Below are 26,687 nucleotides of genomic sequence, written 5' to 3'. Positions count from 1 at the left end.
AAGTGAAACCAACCTCAAAGCCAACAAGAGGGTGGTAAAACAACTAACCAGCCATAAGCCTTCACATTAAAATATTCAGCAAACTCCTCAAACATAGATTGGGGGAGCTAGAGTGCTCCTGCTCAAATACAAGAACACAAACTGGCCCTGAAGCCTTGGCGCCCCTTTCGGTATTTCTTTATTTATTGAAAAACCAGCAAATAGGTTACACAATGAGTGCTATCTCCCTCACATTCAGTGCTCTTCCCAGTCTCAGTAGGTATCAGTTTCACAAACATTAGCCCTGCCGGACTCTGCTCTCACACCCATGTGACCATAGGCATCCTTTCTCAGTGCAAACACCTGCATTAAAACCCGGGAGCTGTTACTAGCAGCCCATGCAGGGCCACACACTCCCCAGACAATCACTAGTGTCCACTGACCTACTGGAATACCCAAAAAATGGGTGAAAGCATAACTGAACTGCCCACAATGTTCAGAAGCACAAACTTACTTTGCAAGCATTCATTGTAAACCATCCTGCCAAGCAAGACTCTCCAAAAACACAACCCAATGCTCACGGGCAATCTAAATCGGGGTGAGCTCTTCTGATATCCATACCTTGGTGCCTCTCAACTTATTTGTTTGCATGAGAATCTTGATTTTTTCTTTCCTGTCATAGAGTACCAGTTTAGCTTGTGCTCGGCTCTGTAGCCGGCTGGGCTGTGTCTGGACTCCACTGGGGTAATCTCAGCTGGTGTGGGGTTGGGGTGGTTTGGAGTCTATAGTGCTTACTCCTGGGGGGTGTTTAGAGTACCCGTCATGTAGCCGTATAACTCCCTAGGAGTGGAAGGGTGCCCCAAAAGCTTATATAACACCCAAAAGATGGTCTCCCGAAGATCAGATGAGGCTGAAGACCTTCCTGGCCACATGATGAACTGAAGAAAAGAAAAAAGGAAGATTACTGATGAACTGAAAAAAAGAAGAAAAAAGAGAAAAAAAGTGGGGATAAAAGAGAGAAAAAGAGACAAGGAAAGAGAGGAGAAATGGGATGAAACTGACATCAGTTGGATATCTCAGAAGGTTTGGATGCCTTGCTTATGCTCATGTGCCAGTTGAATTTAGGCACAAATTGTCTGATAAAGCCATTAAGTGCATATTTGTTGGGTACAGTGCAGAAAGCAAGGGGTACCGTCTCTACAATCCTGCTACACGCAAGATCATGGTAAGTAGAGATGTGATATTTTCTGAAAATTCAGCTCACCCTCAGGCTGAATTTCAAATGCCTTCTTCTTCAAAGGATGTCTTTGAGGGGTTGCTACCCATTGCCTTGGGTTCCCCTGCTGATTTTTCTAATGCAAATCAGAATTTACAGCAACCTCCAGATGCTTTAGTTCCGCCACAGGATATCTTGCCCCCTCCACAGGCAGTGGAACAAGTGGTGCAGCAAGAAATTGTAGACATACATGCAACAAAAACAGTCCCAAACTTGCTGTTACAAACTCTCAGGGAGAGTAAAATTGATGCTCCGTTACCTGGCAGGACTCGCAGTGCAGCAAGGCACATGGAAGGTGCTAATTCAGTGGAATCAGCATATGCAGGTACTCTTCTTGATGAGGAGGAGCTTGCCACATTCGAAGAGGCAAAGGATAATGTGCATTGGATGAATGCCATGCACAATGAGTTGCAGTCCATTGCAAAAAATCAGACTTGGGATGTTGTAGACTTGCCACAGGGTAAACATGCCATTGGCACACGATGGGTTTTCAAGGTCAAACGGAAGCCAGATGGCTCCATTGACAGACATAAGGCAAGGCTGGTTGCTAAAGGCTATGCTAAGAAAAAGGGCATAGATTATGAGGAGACATTCGCTCCTACATCCCGGATGACCACCATCCGATCAGTTATTGCAATGGCTGCACATTTTGAGTGGAATGTTCGTCAGTTGGACATCAAAACAGCCTTCTTAAATGGGGACTTGCTGGAAGAGGTGTATGTCAAACAACCTCCGGGCTTTGAAATTACAGCAAATGCACTTCAAGTATGCAAGCTCAACAAAGCTTTATATGGGCTGAAACAGGCCCCTCGTGCATGGTATGCCATGATCCATGCCTTTTTGACCAGCAAGGGGCTGCACAATAGTCCTACTGAGAGCACCCTCTACATCAAGATGGATGGGGGGGAAATTTTAGTCATCCTTCTTTATGTCGATGACTTACTGCTCACATGGGTCCAATGAAGACAAAATTGCAGATTTCAAAGCTGATTTGCAGACCAACTTTGACACGTCAGATTTGGGGCTGCTTCACTTTTATTTGGGGATCCAGTTCTCTCATGAGAGATGTGGCACTGTTATGTCTCAGTCCAAGTATGTTCAGAAACTCTTGGACAGATTTAACATGCATGATTGTAAGCCCATAGCCACTCCCATGGAGCCGGGGCTGAAACTCACAATGCATGATGCAGGAGAATTAGTTGATGCCACACTTTACAGTCAGGCTGTTGGATGCCTCATATATCTCTGCAACACTAGACTTGATATTCAGTTTGCAGTATCTCAGGTGAGCAGGTACATACACAGCCCAAAAACTATGCATTGGCAGGCAGTTAAGCGCACCTTCCGTTATTTGCAGGGCACGAAGTCTTTTGGCTTGCTATTTCCCAGGGGGGGTGACTTGCAGATGCATGCCTACAGTGATTCAGATTGGGCTGGTGATTATGACACTAGGCAGTCCACTAGTGGCAATTGTTTCTTTTTGGGTAAATCTTGCATTTCCTGGCTGAGCAAGAAACAATCTACAGTGGCTACCTCATCATGTGAAGCTGAGTACAGGGCAGCTTTCACAGCAACAGTTGAATGTGTCTGGCTGCGACGTCTATTTGTTGATCTTCATCTGTCTTTGGAGGGTCCTTCTCCAATTCTCACTGATAGTCAGAGTGCCATTGCAGTGGCAAACCAATGTTTCATGCTCGCACAAAGCACATTGAGGTTCACTATCACTGCGTCAGAGAGAAGTTGCATGCAGGAGAGATCAGTATGATCTTTGTGTCCACACATGACAACGTTGCAGATATTTTCACCAAAGCACTAGCACGTGAAAAGTTTGAGGCATTTCGCAGTGCCCTGAACTTATATCCGTTTGGTGATTGATCAGCCTTGTACATGACATTGGCACTACAGGGGGATGTTAGAATTATAGATATAATTCAGCAGTGACCAATGTAATATAATAAGCTAGTTAGGGGCACTTTTCCCTCTTTAAGAGGTTTTTTCCCCTAACCGCAGTTAGTTCACTAACTATGGTTAGTGACTACTAAGGTTTTGTCACTAGGACAAAACCTTATCTCACTCATTGAGTTGTACTCTTCACACTTTTCTATTGCAACTCAGCTTTCAGCTTCCAAGCTTCCAGCTCTCACTCTCTCTTGCTCTCTCTCACTCACCATTCTCTCACACTTGTGAGACCACTCCAACGAGAGAGAGAGAGAGAGAGAGAGAGAGAGAGCTGCAAGGGTATGAAATGGAAGGAGGACATGTATGCTCGTCCTTCAAACGTAGGCAAGCAAAACGGAAGAAAAGAGCTGAAGAATGGAGAGAAGAGGTGCAAGGATAGAAACAAAGAGTAGAGAAGCCATGATTCTCGCTAAATAAAGATAATTGGTTAATTAGCACTAACCCACTCGATGGACAGGAATTAATGATTAAAGCAAGACCCAAACACTTTTAACACCATTAAACCTAACCACCCAACTAACCCTCTAGAAACCTTGGGGATTCCATTATCCCAGTCAAACTGACCAACACCAAAGAAATCCCCATTTTCCCAACCCAAGCCCAAAAACTCCACCTTTTCCTAAGACCCTTGCAGGGCCAAAAATCATTGCCACTGGTAGAGTGTCTAGTCATAATCACCAGTCCCATCTATATCACTGAAAGCATCTTCTTAGTCTGAGGATTGTAGAGACGGTAAGCTTGACCCTTCACCATTGTTGCCAACTGAAATTTACTTAATGGTCTTATTATCTTGTGTGCTTCTCAACTGTTTAGGCGCATGTGCATAGCCTGCGCAGGCAAACTCCCTGAGTAGTCAACCTTGGGTTTCTTGCTATACCAAGCATTAATAAAGGGAGCAATGATTTTTAAAGCGTTGGTTGGGCATTTGTTCAAAATGTGCACTGTACACATTATTGCCATCTGTGTGGCAATCTTTTGCCCCTAGTCATGCATGCTGACATTTCCATCCGAGACCTATATTTCCTCTCAGCAACACCATTTTGCTGAGGTGTGTATGGAGCTATATATCGATGCATAATGCCTCTCATCTTTGAAGGCATCTGTGATTCATTCTTAACCACAGTTACAGTGCTTGAAGCATTGGAAGACATCTGAACTTCCTTTTAGGGGATTAACCCATGAGAACGTGGAAAATTTATATATGAAGGTCACAAAAGAGAAATGCTGTCCCAAAGATGGTGTCCTCATGGGACCACACATTATTGTGCACGAGCTGCAATCTCTTTTAGCTCTAACAGATCTATCCCTTGGAAAGGCATTCCATCGTTCTTAGAGATGTCTTGGAGAGTCTCCAAAGAGGCCATATTCATCACCATTCCATGTCTTCGCAAAAATTGTAGACTTCCATAGTTCACATGGCCAAATCTAGCGTGCATCTTTCATTGCAGAAGTGACCATTGCCACACATGCTTTTGATTTGTTGAAGTGCACTTATCATCCTCAAAGGTAAGAGCATAACCTCTTCTTTGAAAAGAGGAAACAGACAATAAATTCCTTTTAATCCAGACATAAATCAGTTCCATCAACTAATGACGACAAAATCTTCAGACTCCCCTCACAGTGTATGAAGAATTGTTGGTACATGCCACTCTCTTGCGAATTGGAGCAGGCTGCAAATCAGCAAATAAATTCTTTCTACAAGTAAGCCCCACTGTAAAAATACCAGATTGCAGCTGAATCATCAGTCACACTAAGAGTTTATGCCTTTGGGTTCTGTTGCACGCTTGGTTGGAAGGAAGACTACGTGATTTCCTAGTGATTGGATGCATATTCGCCATATAAATTTGAGCAGGCATTGCAGGGTGTGCTCGTAGGATATTGGAAGTCTGTGGACAGTGGTTTGCCTCTGGTGCAGCTTTCAGGAGACCTTGTAATCAGCCTCTTGGCTTTATATGAATATTAAAGAAATACCACAAGGGGTGCCAGTGTTTGGGGCCAATCGATGTCTTTGTTTTTGAGTAGGAGCGCTCTAGCTCTTTGTGATTTAATCTGTGGTGATTGATATTTGATTATTTACTGTGTATACTGTGGTTAAAGTGGATCTTACCACCCTTTGATTAGTGAAGGCTGGTTTCAGGGTTCTATTACCAGGATCCACCTAACCAAGAGGTGAGCGTGTGGTTGGCTTGGTGCAAGTCCAGCAGACTAGGCAAAGGATACAGCATACAATCGAGTAAATATGTTTCATAGGGAGAGATCTCTGACCCTCACAAAAGAGGAAGACGAAGAGAGGATGTCACAGACCCCTACTGATGACCATGGTGTGAGAGAGGGATCCCAGCGTGTTGCTGAGCATCAGGTTGACAATACTGATTTGGAGGATGTGGATTTCTTCAAGGCACAGTTGAAGAGCTTTTTGAGTGCTTTTTCTCAATTCTCACAGGACGCTCATCTTAAGAGATTCCGAATTTTGAAACGCAGCCAAAGAAAAGGAAGTCCGATGATGTGGATAAGGAGTTTGAAGTTAACAAGAGGCCTGCATGTAAATTTTTAGGATCAGCCCTCGCAAAACCCTCCATGGTTTGCAGCAGTCTTATGTTATTCCGGGGCCGAATCAAGGCAATATTTTTCACTCTATAGTTTTTGGACAGCAAGGAGTTATTGCACCCCTTGTGCAACAGGGTTATTTCAGTGGAGGATTAGTTTTTCAGGCTATGGTTAGCCTCCAAGCCCATTTTGCTGCTATGCCTGCAAGTCAGATGGTGGGGTTTCAGCCTACTATGAAGCCCATGGGACATAATTTGATGTATGCAAATGTTGGAGTAGCCCTAGGGATGCAAACAGGTATGCCTAATGCAGCGACAGGTAACATGGTTGTGCCAAATATGCAAAATTCAGGAGCTGGTCTGAATAATACAGCTTACCTCATGGTGTTGGTGTTGGAGATAGTGTGAGTGCTGTTGTTCCTTTTGCTTAGACACTTGCATATGATAATTTGGCACTGAAGGGGAAAGTGAAAGACTATAAAGAAGCTGGAGCTGCGGTCAAATTCGAGACCTTTAGTGGTACAGGCCTTGATTTTTCTCCAACAGTTTGATGCAGCGTATACTGGAGGAAATTTCTTTGTGTCATCTAAGATATGTCAGGCTTCAAGTTTTCTGAAGGGTAATGCTCTCCAGTGCTGGATCACTATGCTTATGTAGAACTTGGGTAGGCATTAAACAAGTGTTTTCAGTTGTGTGGCTTACCACAACCTTTGATCATGTTTGCCTGGCATGAACTGAATTCAAACAAGTGCCGAGATCTCGCGGAGCACAATAGTAAAATTTGGGCGGCTTTGTTGCTTGTAAGCTCCTATTGGCAAGAACTATTGCTGTGGCTTACCAAAGGTGCTTAGAGACTACTGTACGAAAACGAAGTGAAACCAGCCTCAACAACGTAAAGGGTGATAAGATCCACACAAATACAGCATACACAGTAAATAGACAAGCAAAATTGCAACACACCACAAATCACAGGGGAGCTAGATCACTGCTACTCAAAAACAAAGACACCGATTGGCCCCAAACACTGGCGTCCCTTGCGGTATTTATTTAACATTCATTTGAAGCCAAGAGGCTGATTACAAAGGTCTCTGGGAAGCTGCTCCACAGGCAAACCAACGCCCTCAGACTTCCCGTCCAGCCCACCCTTTAATTCCCTGCTCAACTTCAAACGGTGAACGGCATCCACAATCCCTAGCCAATTCTGTATCCTCAGCCAACCAAAGCATGCAGCAAAGACCCCAATAGCATCCACTCCTGCAATTGCACATCCAAGTGCCCAACCAGCCAACACGGCTGAACAACTGCAAGACGAAGTCCTCAACGGCTGAACTCTGGTGCAATCAAACAACCAAACACTTCCCAGCGGGTTGCCTCAATCTATAGCCTCCCTGGCCACTGCCCAACATCATAAATCAACCCTTCTTCGCGAGGAAAGAAACCCAAACGCAATAACTAGCCAGCAATCAATTAGGGAACGGCAAAAGCAGGCAAAGACAAGCATACTTCTACCCGGAATCCACAGTAGAAAGGTCACCTTGGTTGGAAAACCTTGGATCCTGCGGAGATAAGCTGATTCTGCTCTGGCACAGTCCCAAAAGCAGCTTAGAAGCGAACTCCCACACCTGGAACATTGCCAAAGTCAGCTAGCACAGCCCGGAAGCCACCAGAATCAAATCGCAATCTTCCTGGACAGCCTGGAAAATGAATCACAATTTTCCTGCACAGCTTGGATAGCCCAGGAAAGAAATCGCAATTTCCCTGCACAGCCTGGAACAGCCTGGAAACTCCTGAAATGAAATCGCAATCCCTGTAGAAGCCCGGATATAGCTGGAAACAGTACCAGAACAGGACGCAGTCACCTGGCACAGCCCGAAAGACCTGAAAACTGGATCGCAATTTGCAGTAGACACCCCTGGTAGAAATCACAATCTGCTACAAGCCCTGGATCTGGTGCGTTTTCCTCTAGCAGGTCCTGGATGTGCTGGTACAGGCCCTGACTAGTGATGTTTTTCTCTAGCAGGGTCTAGAAGCTCCTGGGAATCTGTAAATTTTACTCTAGCAGCTCCCGGCAGGCTCTGGCAGGTCACAACTGATGGTCTAGCTCCTCCTGAAACTGATTTGGCCAACTGAACTCAAAATAAGAGCACTGGGCCCCTTTTGTAGTCCTGTGCTAAAAATAGCAGTTTTTAATTGCACCACTCTTTTGGCCCCCTTGTTGCACACTTTGGCCTTAGGAATTAATTGCCTAGTAACTGGGCGCACATTCACTATTTCCAAGGGCCCACTAGGAATTTTAATTCCCTAAAGTCTCGTCCCATGGTCGGACCCTCGTGCCTCAGAGGCTCAAGGCAATCACGCGCAAATTATGAGAGTCGCAAATCAAAAGTCCTATAATTTCACGTCCTCGTGACAGACCCCCCTCTTGAAAGAAGGCAAATGTCCTCGATTGCCTGCAAACCAAAACAAAAAGAAAGAGTAGCAATGGAAGAATCAAAAGCAAATGAAATAACCAAAGCTGAAATAGAAAAATAACCAAATAACCAGATCTGAAAGACAGCCAACAATGCCATCAACAGATCAACCAAGTCTGAAATTGGAGCAACCCAACAGACCAACCAAACCTAAAAGGACAATGTACCAATGCCGCCAACAGGTCAACCAACAATGAATATGTATCTGTAGAGCCATGGTAACAAATACATAATACATTGCGCATAAGATGCATCAAAACCAAGTGGCCAGCACACCAATCATAGAGGCCGTCAAGGCGAAGATACTATTAGCATCCAGTACCTCGGGTGAAACAAAATGCAACACTAAGTGTCCTCTAAGATACATGAGCGGGTCTGTACAACAAGAATGGAAGCGCTAACTCCCCCCCCCTGTGCATCAGGTAATGTTACAGACACCCGGTGCTTTGCTGAACTTGAATGAGAATGAGTACCATGTAAAGTGGGCTCCAACTGGAAAGCCTCAAGATAAAGCTGTAATACTTGAGGAGTATTTGCCAACTCGTCCTCCTCCATCCACTTCGCATGCAATGATGAATAGTCACAAAACTTCATCAAATAGCGTTGGACAACTTTTACCTTTTATTTTCCTTTCCCTATGTGCTAGGATCTGCTTGGGTACAAGGATCTCATCCAAGTCTTCCACCTTTGGTTGAATCTCTGAAGGCAAATCCGTAGGCACATCACCTTGAAAAGGCTTAAGGAGACTCACATGAAAAGCATTGTGAATCTTCCAATGATCAGGTAACTGCAAGCGAAATACTACATCATTAATCTTCTAAGTTACCTTGAAAGGCCCATAGTACCTCATACTTAGCTTAGGGAATAGCCGAGTACGACCCCGTGTACTTTTCAGCCTTGCTTTTTGAAAACGCAGCAAGACATAATCACCTTCCTTGATGACAACGTCATGCCTGTGCTTGTCTGCTGCCTTTTTCTGCTTCTCTTGTGACTTCTGCAATGCTTGCTTCACCTTCTGATAAGCTATGGCCAAGCTTTCCACATACTTATCAGCTTCAAAAATCTTATCTTTTGTTTGCAAGATGGGTGGAATCTTACGTTGGCCTTCCACTATCTCAAAGGTAAGAACTTCTCCCACTGTGACTGGTGCTTTGAAACATAACATTTCAGCAAATCTAGAGCTGTGGAATTAGCCTCCTCCGATTGCTCATCGGTCTGTGGATGAAAAGCATAAGAAAATATGAGAGTAGTGCCCATATTCTCAAAAATTCCCCGCCAAAACAAGCTAGTCATGCGTGGGTCTCCATCACTCACAATGGACTTTGGCATACCATGATACTTGAAGATATTCTGCATGAACAACTTCGTCATATGATCTGCCCCAATCTTCTTCCGTACAGGAATGAAGTGCGCCTGCTTACTGAAGCAATCAATGATCGTCCATATTCCATCATTTCCTATAGGTGTCCTCGGCAAATCAAAAATAAAATCCATGGCTATGCTCTCCCATGGTCCATTGGGTATGGGCAAAGGAACGTAACAGTCCACGAGTCTTCCTGCGATCATACTTCGCCTTCTGACAGGTCAGGCATGTGCGAACATACTCATCAACATCGCCACGCAACACAGGCATCAACATCGCCATGCAACGTAGGCCAATAAAAGAAATGCTCCATCGCCTTAACTATAGCATCAATACCTCGATGTCCTATTTCATCTCCTGCGTACGGTGGATCATGACATTCCCTCATGACCTTTTGCCTTAGTTGCTTAGTTACACATAACGTGCCATGCATCATCATAAACCCATCCTTAAGCACATAATGCTCGTGCCGTTGTCCATTAATAAGCTGAGTCATAGATTTCAGCAAATCGCTCATCTTCCACATAATAATCCTTCATTTCATCCAACTCATTGTGATAAGCAATTGTCACAGTTGAAACTTGTGGCTTCCTGGACAAGGCATCTGCAACCACATTCTTCTTGCCCTCAACATGAACAATCTGAAAGTGAAACATTGACAAGAAGTTTGCCCACCTCATGTGCTTCTCGGAGAGCTTAGACTGTGTCAAGAAGTAGCGCAATGACTGATGATCCGTCTGTACTGTAAAATCAGCTCCCAAGAGATAATGCTTCCAAGTGGATAAAGCATGAAGGACAGCCAACATCTCCTTCTCATAAATCTGTAAATGCAACTCAGCTGGCTGTAGAATGCGACTCTCATAAGCTACAGGATGCCCATCCTATGTGAGAACAGCTCCAATACCATTTTTACCGCAAGCATCCGCATGCACATAGAAAGACTTTCTTAAGTCTGGTAAAATCAGCACTAGATATGTTGTAAGCCTGCGCTTCAACTCCTCGAAAGAGTCATTCTCCGCTTGTGCCCACTGGAAAGGTCTCTCCTTCTTGGAAAACGCATGCATAGGGGCTGCAATTTCTGCAAAGTGACGGATAAAACGATGGTAGTCGGAACACAAAACCAAGAAACTACGAACCTCGCGTAAATTCTTTGGTTGTGGCTAACTCCGTATTGCTTCCACTTTAGCTGAATCCATACGAACCCTATCCTTGGAAACAATGCTCCAGAAAATGAATCTCAGCCATGAAAAACTCACTCTTCTTGGGGTTTATGAGCAACCTCTTCTTCTTGAGCTCAACGAACACAATCGCGAGATGCTCCCGATGCTCGTTCTCATCTTTCGAAAATACAATCATGTCATCAAAGAAAGTACCCACAAAGGCTCTGTGGTCTCGAAAGATCCTGTCCATCATACAATTGAAGGTGGCAGGAGCATTAGTGAGTCTGAAAGACAACACCAAAAACTCATACAACCCAAAAGAAGTCTTGAACGCTGTCTTATGGACATCCTCCGGATGCATGCGAACCTGATGGTACCCACTCTTCAAATCAATGCGGCTGAAAACAGCTCCCCCCTTCTACCTATCCAGAATGTCATCGATTCTGGGTATAGGGAAGCGATTCTTAATGGTGATTTTATTCAGGGCGGCGCGGTAATCAATACACATACGCCAAGAACCATCCTTCTTTTGAACCAATAGAACTGGAGAGCAATAAGGTGATGAACTTGGTTGAATCAGCCCCTTTTCCAAAAGTTCATTTACTTGACTCATGATCTCCTCCTGCTGCGCCGCACTAACTCTGTAAGGTGGTCTATTGGGTGGACTACTGCCAGGTATGATGTCCACAAATCGGTCCCATCTCCTCAGCTCGAATGTCCAATCTCGCTGCCATCTTGGGAGAAATAAAATTGGCCTTTGCACTTGGATCAAAGAAAATAAGGGCTGTTTGATCCCGAACCTTACCCCAAGCTCTGCATAACTCAGTTTCCTCACCTTGGGGTTGCTCACTGATCACATCAGGCATCAACCTGGCCATGGTCTTTTGTTTGTTTCCCTTCTGATCACCTTTGCTTGCCTCAGCCTTCTCCTCTTTCCACTTTGGGCAATCCCGAGATATATGACCTGGTTCTTTGCATTTGAAACACTTCTTTTCCTCAAAGAGAGTTCTCCGCTCCTCTTTACTCAAATACTCGGATGGCTTTTTATTATTTTGTCGCCTCCCTGCAACAAATGCAGCCTTCTGACGATTGGCCTTCTTCTCTATTTTGGAAAATCGGAACCCAGTTTTCTTATCTGTGTCATCTTTCTAAGCGTCCTGCTTCTGTTCACCTTTGGACCCTGAAGTCTTCCCCTGCATCAGAGCATAAGCCGTGTTAGCATTCTCGATAAGCTAAGACATATTAGAAACTTGGGTCTTCGTGCAATAGTCTCACAACTCCTTAGGCAGCCCGCAACAATACTTCTCAACCTGCTCAGTGAAAGGAACAAGGTGGTAGGAGCTAACAGGCAACAAAGCCGCCCAAAAATTGCTGTTATACTCCTCTAAATTGCAGCAATTAATGGAATTCAGCTTATGCCAAGCAGTCATAATGTCAACTTCAAAAGTCGTGGTAAGCCACGCGGCTGAAAACACCTGCTTGAAACCTACCCACGTGTTTGGTGCAGTGTTTTGCATGAGCATCGTGATCCACCACTGAAGTGCATTCCCCTTTAGAAAACTAGCAGCCCTGCGTATCTTAGATGACTGTGAAATTCCCTCCTGTGTAAGCCGCATGGAACTGCTGCAAAAAGGTCAAGGCCTTGAGTTTGTCCTGCACCCCATTGAATGTCTCAAATTTCACGGCTGCGCCTGCCTCCTTAAAGTCCTTCAACTTCCCTTGAGGTGCCAAATTATCATAAATAGGTGCCTGGGCAAACAAGACAGCAGCACTCACTCTATCCCCCACACTACCAGCATTAGGAAAAGCTGTTTTTGCATATTTCCCAAAGCAAGGTTACCTATTGCTGCATTAGGCATACATGTTTGCATCCCTAGGGCTGCTCCAACATTTGCATACATCAAGTTCTGTCCCGTGGGCTGTAAATTAGGCTGAAACGCAACTGTTTGACTAGCAAGCATACCCAAAAATTGGGCTTGAGGGCTGACCATAGCCTGAAACACTGACCCACCACCAAAATAGCTTGGCTGAACCGGCTTTGCCAAAACACCCTGCTGTCCGAAAACCATGGACTGAAAATTATTACGTTGAGACGGTTCCGGAAACGTGTTGGACTGCTGCTGACCATAAGGGCTCTGAGAGGGCTGATCCTGAAAAGTGACAGGGGTCGCTTGTTAGCTGTAACATCCCTATCTCCATCATCAGGCTTCCTTTTGTTCAGCTGCACATCTGAGTTCATCATTTTCTGGAAGCGAGGATCCTGTGTGAACTGCGTGAAAGCACTCACAAAGCTCTCCATCTGTGCCTTGAATAGCTCCGCATCCTCCACATCCTCCACATCCGTCCGATCATCCTGATGCTCTGCAACATGCTGGGTCTCCTCTCCTGCATCCTGGTCCCCTCTCCTGCATCCTGGTCCCCTCCAAGAGACTGAGACATCTGCCCACCAAGCCAACCACAGGCTCCCCTCTTGAAGAAGTTAGGTGGATCCTGGGAATGGAACCACTGAAACCAGCCTCCTAGGCAATCCTGTATCCTCAGCCAACCAAAGCATGCGACAGAGACCCCAATAGCATCCACTCTTGCAATCGCACATCCAAGTGCCCAACCGGCCAACACGGACTGCAAGACAAGGCCCTCAACAGTTGAAATCTGGTGCAATCAAACAACCAAATACTTCCCAGTGGGTTGCCTCAATCTATAGTCTCCTTGGCCACTGGCCAATAGCATAAATCAACCCTTCTTCGCGAGGAAAGAAACCCAAATGCAATAACTAGCCAGTAACCAATCAGGGAACGGCAAAAGCAGGCAAAGACAAGCCTTCTTCTACGCGGAATCCACGGTAGAAAGGTCACCCTGGTTGGAAAACCCTGGATCTTGCGGAGAGAAGTTGATTCTACTTTGGCACAACCCCAAAAGCAGCTTAGAAGCGAACTCCCACACCTGGAAAGTTGCCAAAGTCAACTAGCACAGCCCGGAAGCCACCAGAATCAAATCGCAATCTTCTTGGACAGCCTGGACAGCTTGGAAAATGAATCACAATTTTCCTACACAGCTTGGACAGCCCAGAAAAGAAAGCGCAATTTCCTTGCACAGCCTGGAACAGCTTGGAAACTCTTGAAAAGAAAGTGCAATCCCTGTAGAAGCTTGGAAATAGCTGAAAACAGTACGAGAACAGAACGCAGTCACCTAGCACAGCCCGGAAGACCTGAAAACTGGATCGCAATTTGCAGTAGACACCCTTGGCAGAAATCGCAATGCTACAGGCCCTGGATTTGGTGCGTTTTTCTCTGGCAGGTCCTAGATGTGCTGGTACAAGCCCTGACTGGTGACGTTTTCCTTTGGCAGGCTCCTGAAGCTCCTGGGAATCTGCGAATTTTACTCTAGCAGCTCCTCGCAGGCTCTGGCAGGTCACAAATGATGGTCTGGCTCCTCTTGAAACTGATTTGGCCGATTGAACTCAAAATAAGAGCATTGGGCCCTTTTTGTAGTCCTGTGCTAAAAATAGCAGTTTTTAATGCACCACTCTTTTGGCCCCCTTGTTGCACACTTTGGCCCTAGGAATTAATTGCCTAGTAATTGGGCGCACATTCACTATTTCCAAGGGCCCACTAGGAATTTCAATTCCCCAAGTCCCGCCCCATGGCCGGACCCTCGTGCCCCAGAGGCTCAAGGCAGTCACGCGTAAATTACGGGAGTCGCAAATCAAAAGTCCCATAATTTCACGTCCTCGTGACACGAAGGTTTCTAATATTTCTCAAATGATTGAGAATGCTAGCACAGCATATGCCTTGATGCAAGGAAAGACTTCTGGATTCAAGGGTGGTCAGAAGCACGAAGTCAAGAAGGACAGCATAGAGAAGAAGTTTGGGTCTCGGCCTTTGAGGATAGAGAAGGCCAACCGTCAAAAAGCTGTGTTTGTTCCAGGGTAGCAGCAAAAGAATAAGAAGGTGGCTGCTTATTTATCTACGGAAGAGCTGAACTCTTTGTATGAAGAAAAGAAGTGTTTTAAATGCAAGGAACCTATCCAAAGATTGCCCAAAGTAAAAAGAGGAGAAGGCTGATGCAGATAAGAGTGATCAAAAGGAAAAGAAATTGAAGACCATGGCTAGCTTGATGCTAGATCTAATCAATGAACAGCCCTAGGGTGAAGAAACATAGTTATGCAGTGCTTGGTGTAAGATTTGGGATCAAACAACCCTCATCTTCTTTGATCTTGGTGTGAAGGCCAATTTTCTCTCTCCAGATATGGTAGCTAGATTGGGGTTCCGCGCAGATGAGATGGGGCCGAGTTGTGAATGCGAAATTGAAAGGGGAATCTATCCGAGTTGTGAGGGCTTTTGCCATTAATTCTATAATGAGAAGTCATATTTCAGCGTACATGGTTTTTGCTAAGGAGATTACTCTAGTGAATGAAGAGCACATTGTTTCTCGTCTGGATAGAGAAAGAGCAGTCTTTTTAGATCTGTTTTCAGATTGTTTTTCAAATGAATTGCCTAGTGAGCTTCTGCCTGAAAGGCCAGAGGACCATGGGATTGATATTGTGCTTGGCAGAAGTCCGCCTAATAAACCACCCTATTGGGTCAGTGTGGCGCAGTAGGAGAGATAGAGTTAAGTTAATGAACTTTTGGAAAAGGGGCTGATTCGTCAAGTTTGTCACCTTATTGTTCTTTAGTCTTGTTTGTGCAGAAGAAAGATGGTTCCTGGCGTATGTGTATCTACTACTACACCTTGAACAAGATCACTATTAAGAATCGCTTCTCGATACCCAGGATAGATGATATTCTGGATAGGTTGAAGGGGGGAGCTGTATTCACCCGCATTGATTTAAAGAGTGGATATCACTAGGTTCGCATCCGCCTAGAAGATGTACATAAGACGGTGTTCAGAATTTCTTTTGGGTTGTATGAGTTCTTGGTCATGCCTTTCAGACTCACTAATACTCCTACGACATTCAATCGCATGATGGACATGCTCTTTTGAAATCATAGAACCTTTGTTGGTACGTTCTTTGATGACATAATTGTTCCGCCTAGAAGATGTATATAAGACGGTGCTTAGGATTTCTTTTGGGTTGTATGAGTTCTTGGTCATGTCTTTCGGACTCACTAATACTCCTACGACATTCAATCGCATGATGGACAGGATCTTTCGAAATCATAGAACCTTTGTTGGTACGTTCTTTGATGACATAATTGTGTTTTTGAAAGATGAAAAAGAGCGCTCATTGGGAGCATCTCGCAATTGTGTTTGTAGAGGTGAGGAAACAAAGGCTGTTTATTAACCCCAAGAAGAGTCAGTTTTTGGTGGCTGAAATTCGTTTTCTAGGGCATATTATTTTCAAGGAAGGGGTCCGGATAGATCTGACTAAAGTGGAAGCAATAAAGAGCTGGCCACAACCAAAGAACTTGCATGATGTTCGCAGTTTCTTGGGCTTGTGTGCATTACTACGACCACTTTATCCATCATTTTGCAGATATTGCAGCTCCTATGCATGCGTTGTGAAAGAAAGACAGAGAATTCCTGTGGACAAAAGAGGTGAATGACTCTTTTAAGGAGCTGAAACAAAAGCCTATAACAGATTTGGTGTTGATTTTACATGATTTGCGGAAATCTTTTCATGTGCACGCGGATGCCTGTGGCAAGAATGGTATTGGAGCTGTTTTGACACAGGATGGGCACTCTGTAGCCTTTGAGAGTCGCATATTACAGCCAGCTCAAAAGCATTTGCAGATTTATGATGAGGAGATGTTGGTTGTACTTCATGCCTTGTCCACTTGGAAACATTATCTTTTGGAAGCCGATTTTATGGTATAGACTGATCATCAGTCTTTGCGTTACTTTTTGATGAAATCCAAGCTGTCCGAGAAGCACATGAGGTGGGCAAACATCTTGTCTATGTTTCATTTTCAGATTGAGGCAAGAAGAATGTGTTTGCAGATGCCTTGTCTGAATGCCGCAAGTTTCAATTGTGACAATTGCCTATCATAATGAGCTTGATGCCATGAAGGATCAGTATGCTGATGATGAGCAATTTGTTGGAATTGATGATCAGCTTGTGAATGGGCAAAGACATGAGCATTATTTGCTTAAGGATGGCTATATGATGATGCATGGCAGGTTGTGTGTCATTAAGCAGTTGAGACAGAAGGTCATGAGTGAATGTCATGATCCACCGGTGGTGTGCAAGACATCGTGGTATTGATGCTATAGTTAAGATGGTGGAGCATTTCTTTTATTGGCCTACGTTGCGTTGTGATGTTGAAAGATTATGTTCGTACATGCATGACTTGTTAGAAGGTGAAGTATGATGGTCGGAAAACTCCTGGATTGCTACATCCTTTGCTGATTTCAGAGACCGTGGGAAAGCATAGCCATGGACTTTATTTTTTATTTGCCCATGACCCTTATAGGTAATGATGGAATATGGACGATCATGCACATTTCATTTATGTACGAAAGACGATTGGGGCAGTTGTTTATGCATAATGTTTTTAAGTTTGGACTTATTCTAGTCTTACAAAGGTATATTTTTCTGTCACCTTAGCGGACATGCAAATTCTTTGAATTTTCGTCCAAGTGGTGATCAGCTGTTCAACTACATCGTTTTATCTTACGCGGGTGCAGAAGCCCCAACAGCTAATCTTATTCTCATGAACAACAAAAATTCTAAATCTGTATGATTGGACTTATTCTAGTCTTACAAAGGTATATAATGTTTTTAAGTTTCATGGCATGCCTAAGTCTATTGTGAGTGATGAGACCCTCGCATGACCAACTTGTTTTGGCAGTGAGAATATGGGCACTAGTCTTCGGTTTTCTTCTGCTTTTCATCCGAAGACAGATCGGCAATTAAAGGAGGCTAATTTCACAGCGTAGATTTGCTTAAGTGCTATGTTTCGGAGCGCAAGTCACAGTGGGAGAAGTCTTACCATTGGTTGAGTATGCATACAATAACACGATACATTCTTCTACATGCAAAGCTCCATTTGAGATAGTGGAAGGTAGCCGTAAGATTCCACCCATCTTGCAGACAAAAGATAAGATTTTTGAGATTGATAAGTATGTTGAAAGCTTGGATATAGCTTATCAAAAGGTGAAGCAAGCACTTCAGCGGTCACATGATAAGCAAAAGAGGGTAGCATTCAAACACCCTCGTGAAGTTGATATTAAAGAAGATGATTATGTCTTGCTGCATCTTAAGAAGGCAAGGCTGAAAAGTATATGGGGCCGTACTCGTCTTTTTTCTAAGTTGAGTATGAGGTATTATGGGCCTTTTAAGGTAACTGAAAGAATTGATGATGTAGCATTCTTGTTACAGTTGCTTGATCTTTGGAGGATTCACAATGCTTTCCATGTGAGTCTTCTCAAGCCTTCTTAGGGTGATGTGCTTGAGGATTTGTCTTGAGAGATGCATCCAGATATGAAAGTTTTTAGATGAAATTCTTATACCCAAGCAGATTCTAGCACATAAGGAAAGGAAAGTAAAAGGTAAGTTACTTGATGCTACTTGGTGAAATTTTTGAATTATTCATCATTGCATGCGAAGTGGTTAGAGAAGGAGGAACTGACAGACTTTAGTTGGCACTTCTTCAGGTTTAGCAGAGTGACATGTGTTTGGAGCATTGCCTGATGCTCAAGGGGAGGTCAGTATCTCCACTTCTCTGTACAGACACGCTCGAGTATCTAGAGGTCGCTTGGTCTTACAGTGTGTCTCACCCGAGGTGCTAGCTGCTGACAGTATTTTTGCCGCGCGGGGCCTCTATGATTGGTGTACTAGTCACTTGGTTATGATGCATCTGATGTGCAATGCTATATGTATTTGTTATCCATGGCTCTGGTTGATCTGTTGGCGGCATGGTTGGTCTATTGCTTGGCTATCCTTTTAAACTTGGTTGATCAGTTGGTGGCATGGTTGACTATTCTTTCAGATTTGGTTGCTCTGTTGGTTGGCTATCCTTTCAGACTTGGTTGATTTGTTGGCGGCATTTTTGGCTGTTCTTTTAGTTTTTTGCTATTTTCTTTTTCTTTTTCTATTGTTTTTGTTTGCAGGCAATCATGGATGTTTGTCTTCTTTCAAGGAGGGGGTTTGTCACGAGGACGCGTATTTATGGGAATTTTGATCTACGACTCCCGTAATTTACGTGTGACTACCTTGGGCCTCTGGGGCACAGAAATCTGGCCACGTGTGTAGGACTTGAGGAATTAAAATCCCTAGCGGACCCTTGGAAATTGTGAATGTATAGGCCAATTACTAGGCAATTAACTCCTAGGACCAATGTGTGCAACAGAGGGGCAAAAGAGTGATGTAATTAAAATTTGCTATTTTTGGCATGGGACTCCAAAAACAGCAGAGGACACTTGTTTGGCATGCAAGAGGCCAAATTCAGGCCAGAAAGAGAGAAAGTGAATCACAATTTTCCTAGGAGTGTGTCTAGAGCTGGGTGACCTGTTTTCTGGCTGAGTTTTGGTCTTGTGCTGCTGTTGGTGACTTCTTGGAGGTAGGGCGACTTGTTTGGAGGCTGTGTCTACTGCCGGAAGCTGAGCAGGAAGTGCTGCAAATTCTTCTACACGCTTATTTCTTTGATTTCTTGGCTCCAAGAGAAGAGGCTATCCATCTTGTTGCTTCCCGGGTTGCTTGCAGGCTGCAGAAAGTGAGGCAAATTGATTCCTGTACTGATTTCGAGGCCTTTTCTAGATGGGACGACCTGTTTTGGAGCGGCCTTGGGCTGCACCAGGGCTGAATCATCTATTCGTTGCTGGATTTAGGATTTTCCAGTTCAAACGACATGATTCCTGTGGATTCTAGGTAGAGGAAGGCTAGTTTTTGCCTGCTTTTGCCGTTTTTAGACTAGTGGTTGTGACGGGTTATTGCATTTGGTATTGTTTCCAGGCAAAGGAAGGCTGATTTATGCTGTTGGGCAGTGGCCAGGGTGACTAGAGATAGTGGCGACCTGTTTTGGAAGGGTTTTTTTGTTCGGATGTGCCAGAGCTTTGGCTGTCTTTGGCTTTTTTGTAGCTGTTTGGCCGTGTTTGGCTGGTTGGGCACTTGGTTGTGCAAGTGCAGTAAGCAGACAGTCAGTTTATGCGCCTTTGGGTTCTGTTACACGCTACGTTGGATGCTCGGCCTTCACTCTGTCTACACAGGCCACCTACGTAGGCCGCTTCCGTCTACGACGGCCTCCCCGGTCTCCCACGTAGAGACCTCCCTCCCTGGTGACTCTAGGATAGAAGACGACTCAGGCAGCAGACGACTCAGGCGCACACGACGATGACAGATAGACGATGACTAGGGCGCACACGATGACGACACAAAGACGACGACACACAGGCAGCAGACGACTCGGGCACACAGACGACACACAGTTCTGCGACTTCTAAAACAGATCTGTGAAGCGGGAGCACGACATTGGCACACAGATCTGCGACTCGAGGCCTCTACAGACGACATGCACAGGGAGAGAATGTGAAGCCAATGGAGAGAGCATGAAAGAAGACAAGATTCACAGAGAGAGATCGTGAAGTGAACGTATGCGACGTACGGCGAGCAGGTACGGTACGCGAGGTACTGCACTGTACAACGAACCGTACAGTATGACGACGAACTGTACGATCGCGATGTACTGACGACTTCTGCGACCTGTACGAACGATACGGTACGACAGGTACGGAACCAGCGCAACTTCGCAGGTACTAGAGTAGCGGAACCGTACGGACCTGTGCGGACAGCTCGAGTTGTACGGACGGGTTGTTGATGCAGGAGCAGGAACGACAGGAGAAGCAAGGCTGGGTGCTAGAGCTCAACGGGGAAGTCGTAGGGAGCTGGATGTAATGCTCTGATACCAAATGTGAGAGAATGGTGAGTGAGAGAGAGCAAGAGAGAGTGAGAGCTGGAAGCTTGGAAGCTGAAAGCTGAGTTGCAATAGAAGAGTGTGAAGAGTACAACTCAATGAGTGAGATAAGGTTTTGTCCTAGTGACAAAACCTTAGTAGTCACTAACCATAGTTAGTGAACTAACTGCAGTTAGGGTAAAAAACCTCTTAAAGAGGAAAAAGTGCCCCTAACTAGCTTATTATATTACATTGGTCACTACTGAATTATATCTATAATTCTAACAACAAGATCCAAAGTTTGTTTCATAGATTGCAGTTTCAAATCCAGGGCTTTGCATGGTACAACTTCCACATTTCTCCTTTACAAAAACTCATTGCATCACCATCTTGGTAACCTCTTGCATCTATTTTCGATCGATTGAGCTACTCTTGATACTAGTGTGTGCTTGATTAAGCTGCTCTTTGTAAGTCGTCTTTTCATGACACTACAAACGCTTATACCACCGTAGCCTATGATTTTCTTGAAGTCATATGTGTAATTTGTATTGTGATGTCTTCTATGCAATGCTCAGACTAGTTATATGGCTTAATTCGAGAAGCCATCAGAGTCAATGGAGATCTCATGAAAGGGCCCGCGCCTCTCACCCTTGTTGTCTCAAACATGTTCGTGCTCTATACTCAAGACTTCGCCAACACGTATGGGGTCACCAGAGTTAATTTCTTGACGTAGTGCATAGACAGCTTCGTGATACACACCTTAACGAGTCCCCCCCCTGTGTCGACGGACAGCTTTCGTATACACACCTTAATGAGTCCCAAGTGATCCTACTCAATGGCAGAAAGATTAAGAGAGAAACAACATTTTCTCCCTTTTGATTTCTTTACTGGAACTCCCTTCTGGCAAAAGGACTATGCTTGAATTGGCTGGATAAGCATCCACCTTCATCCATTATATATGTAGCTTTTGGAAGCATCGTGGTCCTAACATAAAAGTGATTGCCGAGTTTGCATTCGGCCTTGAAAAGACTCAACTATCTTTCCTCTGAGTGGTTGTGGGTGACTATGGTTTCTAGCAGAGGATAGAGAAATGCGTACTGATCATTAAGTGGACACCTCAGCTGCATGTTCTAGCATATCCTTCAGTGGGAGGTTTCTTGACGCATAGTGGCTGGGATTTGACTTGCAAGCGTTCAACCAAGGGTGGGTTTTTATACTTCACAGGCTACATGCGAAATTGCAAATGCATCAAGCAAGAATGGAAGATAGGCAAAGCATTGCAGCCAAATTGGAAGTGGGATGGTGAGCAAGGTTGAGGTACAGAAACAAGTGGGGATTATTATGGCAGATGAGAAGAAAGGAAATAAGTTCAAAGAAGCAGCAAAGATTGTTGAGCACAGAGGAGATTATAGTGACAGAAATGTAGAAGTTTATTAAGCTAGAAAAAGCTGCATAAGATGCCGGGGAGCAATATAGCCAGTTTTCTTGACGGCAATCACCTTGTTACCAAGTCTTACTTTCGTAATAAGCAGGGCCATAGTGGCTATGGTTTGCCACCTTGTTTTTATTGGCAATTCATTCATTTTGTGGTTGAGCAAGAAACAATCCACTGTGGCTACTTATCATGTGGAGCTGAGTGCAGGGCACTACAGTAGAATGTGTATGGCTTAGGAGAATCAAGGCAGATCTTCATGGTGGTTTGCAGCCATCTACTCTTGTTCTCGCTGACAATCAGAGTGCTATTGCAGTGGTATTGAATCCCATGTTTCACACCCACACGAAACACATTGAGATATACTATCAATATGTTAGAGAGAGATTGCATGCAGGAGAGATTGTTTAATCTACTGTCATACACATCAGAATGTTGCAGATCTTTCCACCGAGGCTCTACCCAGAGAAAAGTTTGAAGCTTTCCGCAAAGCTTTAGGCTTACTTTCATTTGGTGCCTGATCTATCACCTCGTGCATGTTCAGACTATCACTACAGAGGGGATATCATATATGTAAGATGTTAGTAGTGGGTTCGTGTGAAAGCGAGAGACACCTTTATCCCCAACTAGGGGTTTTCTCCTCGTGGGCTAATTAGGGCTATTATTATGCTTTAAGGCTAGGGGTTTTCCCCTCTTGGGCTAATTAGGGCTATTATTATATACCTAGATGAATCCAGGAACATTCCCAAACTCATCCTCTAGAAACACAACATAGTGCAGTTTCAATCTCACGAGAGTCACTCATAAGATTGAGAACCATAAACTCCATCATGCATAGCAGGGACTAGCCACTATGACATCCCCACTGACGTCATCAGCGCCCAACAGTGGGTGTAGACCATAGTATAAAAGTATGCTCTCACACATACAAATCCACACACTCACACATACTTGAGCATCCATTTATACAAAGTCTTCGTATTGAGTTTTTGTCGGCACTCCGGAGGTGAAGGGCAAACTCAGCCATGACGAAGGCTAGCACTAAAGGAGAAGGCTAATCAAAAAGTAGTCCAAATCTCTTCATTCAAGCTACAACTGCTTGTGAAGTCTAAACGATTTCATTTTAGCCTCTCCCAAACGAGCATCTAAATCTAAATCTAGCTAGTAGGGCAACGCACCATTTAAGATAGAAAGAATTATCGCAATACCAACAGGCCGCAACTTGGACAAAAACTTCACAAGGTGAAATTTGCATGTCTGCTAATACGGCAGAAGCATATACCTAGATGAATCCAAGAACATTCCCAAACTCATCCTCTAGAAACACAACATAGTGCAGTTTCAATCTCACGAGAGTCACTCATAAGATTGAGAACCATAAACTCCATCATGCATAGCAAGGACTAGCTACTATGACATCCCCACTGACGTCATCAACACCCAACAGTGGGTGTAGACCATAGTATAAAAGTATGCTCTCACACATACAAATCCACACACCCACACATACTTGAGCATCCATTTATACAAAGTCTTCGTACTGAGTTTCTGTCGGCACTCCGGAGGTGAAGGGCAAACTCAGCCATGACGAAGGCTAGCACTAAAGGAGAAGGCTAATCAAAAAGTAGTCCAAATCTCTTCATTCAAGCTACAACTGCTTGTGAAGTCTAAACGATTTCATTTTAATCTAAATCTAGCTGGTAGGGCAACGCACCATTTAAGATAGAAAGAATTATCGCAATACCAACAGGCCGCAACTTGGACGAAAACTTCACAAGGTGAAATTTGATATTATGCTTTAAGGCTAGTGGTTTTCCCCTCTTGGGCTAGTTAGGGGTTTATTATGCTTTAAGGCTACATAACCCTAAGTGTGTGTTGTACTTTCTTACTCTTACAATATCAATTCAACATTTTGCTTCAGTCTAGCTCTCTCCACTCTCTATCCTCTTCCCCCATCTCCAACACAAACCTCTCTCTCCTCCTACGATTGATTTCAAAAATGAACAAGTAAATCTAAGATCTATTTAATGGCGAGGCCTCTAGATGATTGTATCCAGAAGTTTTTAAAAGCCAACAGGTAAGCAGCATGTGCCGGATTCAAAAAGAACAATCTATTAGGATAATTAAACTTGCGTGTACACCATGTGGACCTAGTCAAGACTGCTAAGGTCTCCTATATATATAGCCTCTGCCCAAAGCTTTTTTTGAGACTCTTCTTAACTTCTTCACTTGCAAACATGCTTTTCCCAACATAATTTTCTGATTTATTCTTGGAAGTTTTGTACCATCTGAAGCCTCTTAAGCCTACTTGATGTCTATCTAATATATACCTAGATGAATCTAGGAACATTCCCAAACTCATCCTCTAAAAATACAACATAGTGCAGTTTTAATCCCACGATAGTCACTCATAAGATTGAAAACCGTAAACTCCATCATGCATAGGAGGGACTAGCTACTATGACATCCCCACTGACGTCATCAGCGCCCAACAGTGGGTGTAGACCATAGTATAAAAGTATGCTCTCACACATACAAATCCACACACCCACACATACTTGAGCATCCATTTATACAAAGTCTTCGTACTGAGTTTCTGTCGGCACTCCGGAGGTGAAGGGCAAACTCAGCCATGACGAAGGCTAGCACTAAAGGAGAAGGCTAATCAAAAAGTAGTCCAAATCTAATAGCCTACTTGATGTCTATCTAATAGCCATTACATGTACCATAACCTACACGTGAAAATAGTGATCTACAAAAACTACCACAGGCAATAGTCCTTGGACACAATTAGGGTTCATTAGAGCATGATAGTGTACAATTGGTCAGAAAACCATCATAAGCTCACTTTGATTGTCAACAAGTTTGCTTGTTCACACTGATGTCTACCTTGTAGTCCTTTAACTGTAACAAAACATCAACATTCAAGACAGTAATGTACTCGGGGAGTCCTTGTACTCACCAACCGTACCTCCTCATGCTCCTCTTCATCTTCTTCCTCCTCAGAAAGATCATCCTCATCCATGGCAACAGCCTCATCCAGTTCCACCGGGGAAACCTCAACATCTTCATCCTGCAGTAGGCATACAACAAAATATCAGTAACTTCGGTAATATTCTTGATTTGATCCCTTAATAAAGGCATGAGAAGTACCTCGCTTCCAATAGGAGCTCCAGAGTCTCCCTGTGACTGTCTTGCAGTTGGAGCACTAGCGGCAGCAGCACGCCTCCTTGCTGCAGCATTCCTTGTTTCAGGGCCCCTGTGCTCATCTGCTGGACTTCGAGCTCCTACTTTACCTTTTCCTTTTGATGAGCTGGCATTGGTACCACTATCAAAATCCTTGCTGGCCCCAGCGGGTACTTCTGCAGCTGCAGCAGCAGACGACCTAGACCTTGTTGACGGCCTGCGTTCAAGGATAGTGGATGGGGAAGTTGCAGGAGCATTGCCTGGCACACCGCCACCTTCTGATGTTGTATTGGATGATTTCTGTGACACATCTAACCGCTGCACTCGGGGCCACAAGAACTCTTCAATTGAGGACAAAGTTGCCAAAGGATCAATAAGAACAATGTTTGAGGAGTAATCCCGTAAAGTTCTTTCCCCTGCAGCCCTACAGAGCCGCAATTTGAAGGGCTGCGCTAGGGCACTCAGCCCTGCAGCAATGCTTGCATTGCCACTTCCTGAACGTGGAGCATGGCTCAGAATGACAGGAAAACGTTCAAGAGATGCCAATGCACTCTGAAGCTTCCGTACAAGTACAGCCACAGGTGGCTCAATTGCATGATCACCAGGAGGGAGTGCAAGCTCAATGAATTGCTTCAATCTGTTCAAAGCTTGTTGTCGAAGCTTAGTATCCGATAAATTCTCTCTAGATTGCTTTCCACTTGAAAAATAATTCAGCAACGACCCAACTACTCCAGATCCCACAAACTCAAAAGTGGAAACGCCATCCCCCCTGCCAAGTTCAGTAAATATCTCAGATATTGCCATTTGCATTATTTCATCACTTGTTGAAGATGGTCCAGCAGCTTTACCCTTGCCTTTCCATTTGCCCTTAGTTTCTGATACACTGTCACCGCTTAATTTTAAACAAAGTGTTTTCAGCTTGCTGAGACTCTCTGTTACTCCAGCATCTGCAATGCCCGAATCAGCAGGGAAGTAGGTCTCCTTGAAATGCTTGGCAGCTGCAATAGCAAGAGAACGCAACCCGCTTTTTGATGCCTGTAAAGATGCATCTACACCACCACTCAGTGGAGGTGAGCCAACAGGAGCAGAACTCGAAGCCTTGAGATCTTCTGGGACCATCTCACTATTGGAGCCACCAGAGCGCCGTCTTGCCCCACGTCGTGGCCTTACAGAGGGCGTTCCAGCTAGAGAACTTCCTGACCCATCACCAATTCTTCCAGAAGAGGAAACCTGAAGTGGAGATGAGATTCCTTGATCAAACGCAATAAGATTATCAATTGCATGAACTACTCCTTCTTTGACAAACAGCTTTGTGAACACGTCTGGAAGTTTCTGCATTAACATCTCTGCTATTTGTAAAGCGGTTAAAAGAACAGAAGGATCTTTAAAAGCCAATACTCCAGCCAAAAAGCTGAAACAGAAGAAAAGTGCAACTGTCAGTGACTTACTTCATAATCAGCAACACTAGACTCTAGCTACCCACTG

General features: G+C 44.4%; 1 protein-coding gene across 3 annotated transcripts in view; it reads right to left on the bottom strand.

The window, feature by feature from the left end:
• KAK (HECT ubiquitin protein ligase family protein KAK) overlaps window positions 1-26,687 on the bottom strand; it is a 67,981-nt gene that overhangs the window by 20,674 nt on the left and 20,620 nt on the right. For 2 of the 3 annotated variants that reach the window (XR_015542643.1, XM_087390028.1), the window contains exons 8-9: window positions 25,170-26,613; window positions 24,979-25,089 (exon numbers count right to left, since the gene is read on the bottom strand). Coding sequence is in view for 2 of the 3 variants with exons in the window: in XM_087390028.1 (XP_087246154.1) it covers window positions 24,979-25,089; window positions 25,170-26,613 (1,555 nt within the window). In the remaining variant the exon portion in view is untranslated. The remainder of the gene's footprint in view (window positions 1-24,978; window positions 25,090-25,169; window positions 26,614-26,687) is intronic. The other variant, XM_087390038.1, reaches the window with a different exon arrangement.

The sequence above is a fragment of the Dipteris shenzhenensis genome, chromosome 2 (assembly GCF_047967505.1).
Source record: "Dipteris shenzhenensis isolate YYH24624 ecotype China chromosome 2, Dip_SZ_1.0, whole genome shotgun sequence".
Taxonomy (NCBI): Eukaryota; Viridiplantae; Streptophyta; class Polypodiopsida; order Gleicheniales; family Dipteridaceae; genus Dipteris; species Dipteris shenzhenensis.
Note: the sequence above shows the minus strand (reverse complement) of the source record. Positions and strands in the feature narration are given on the sequence as shown.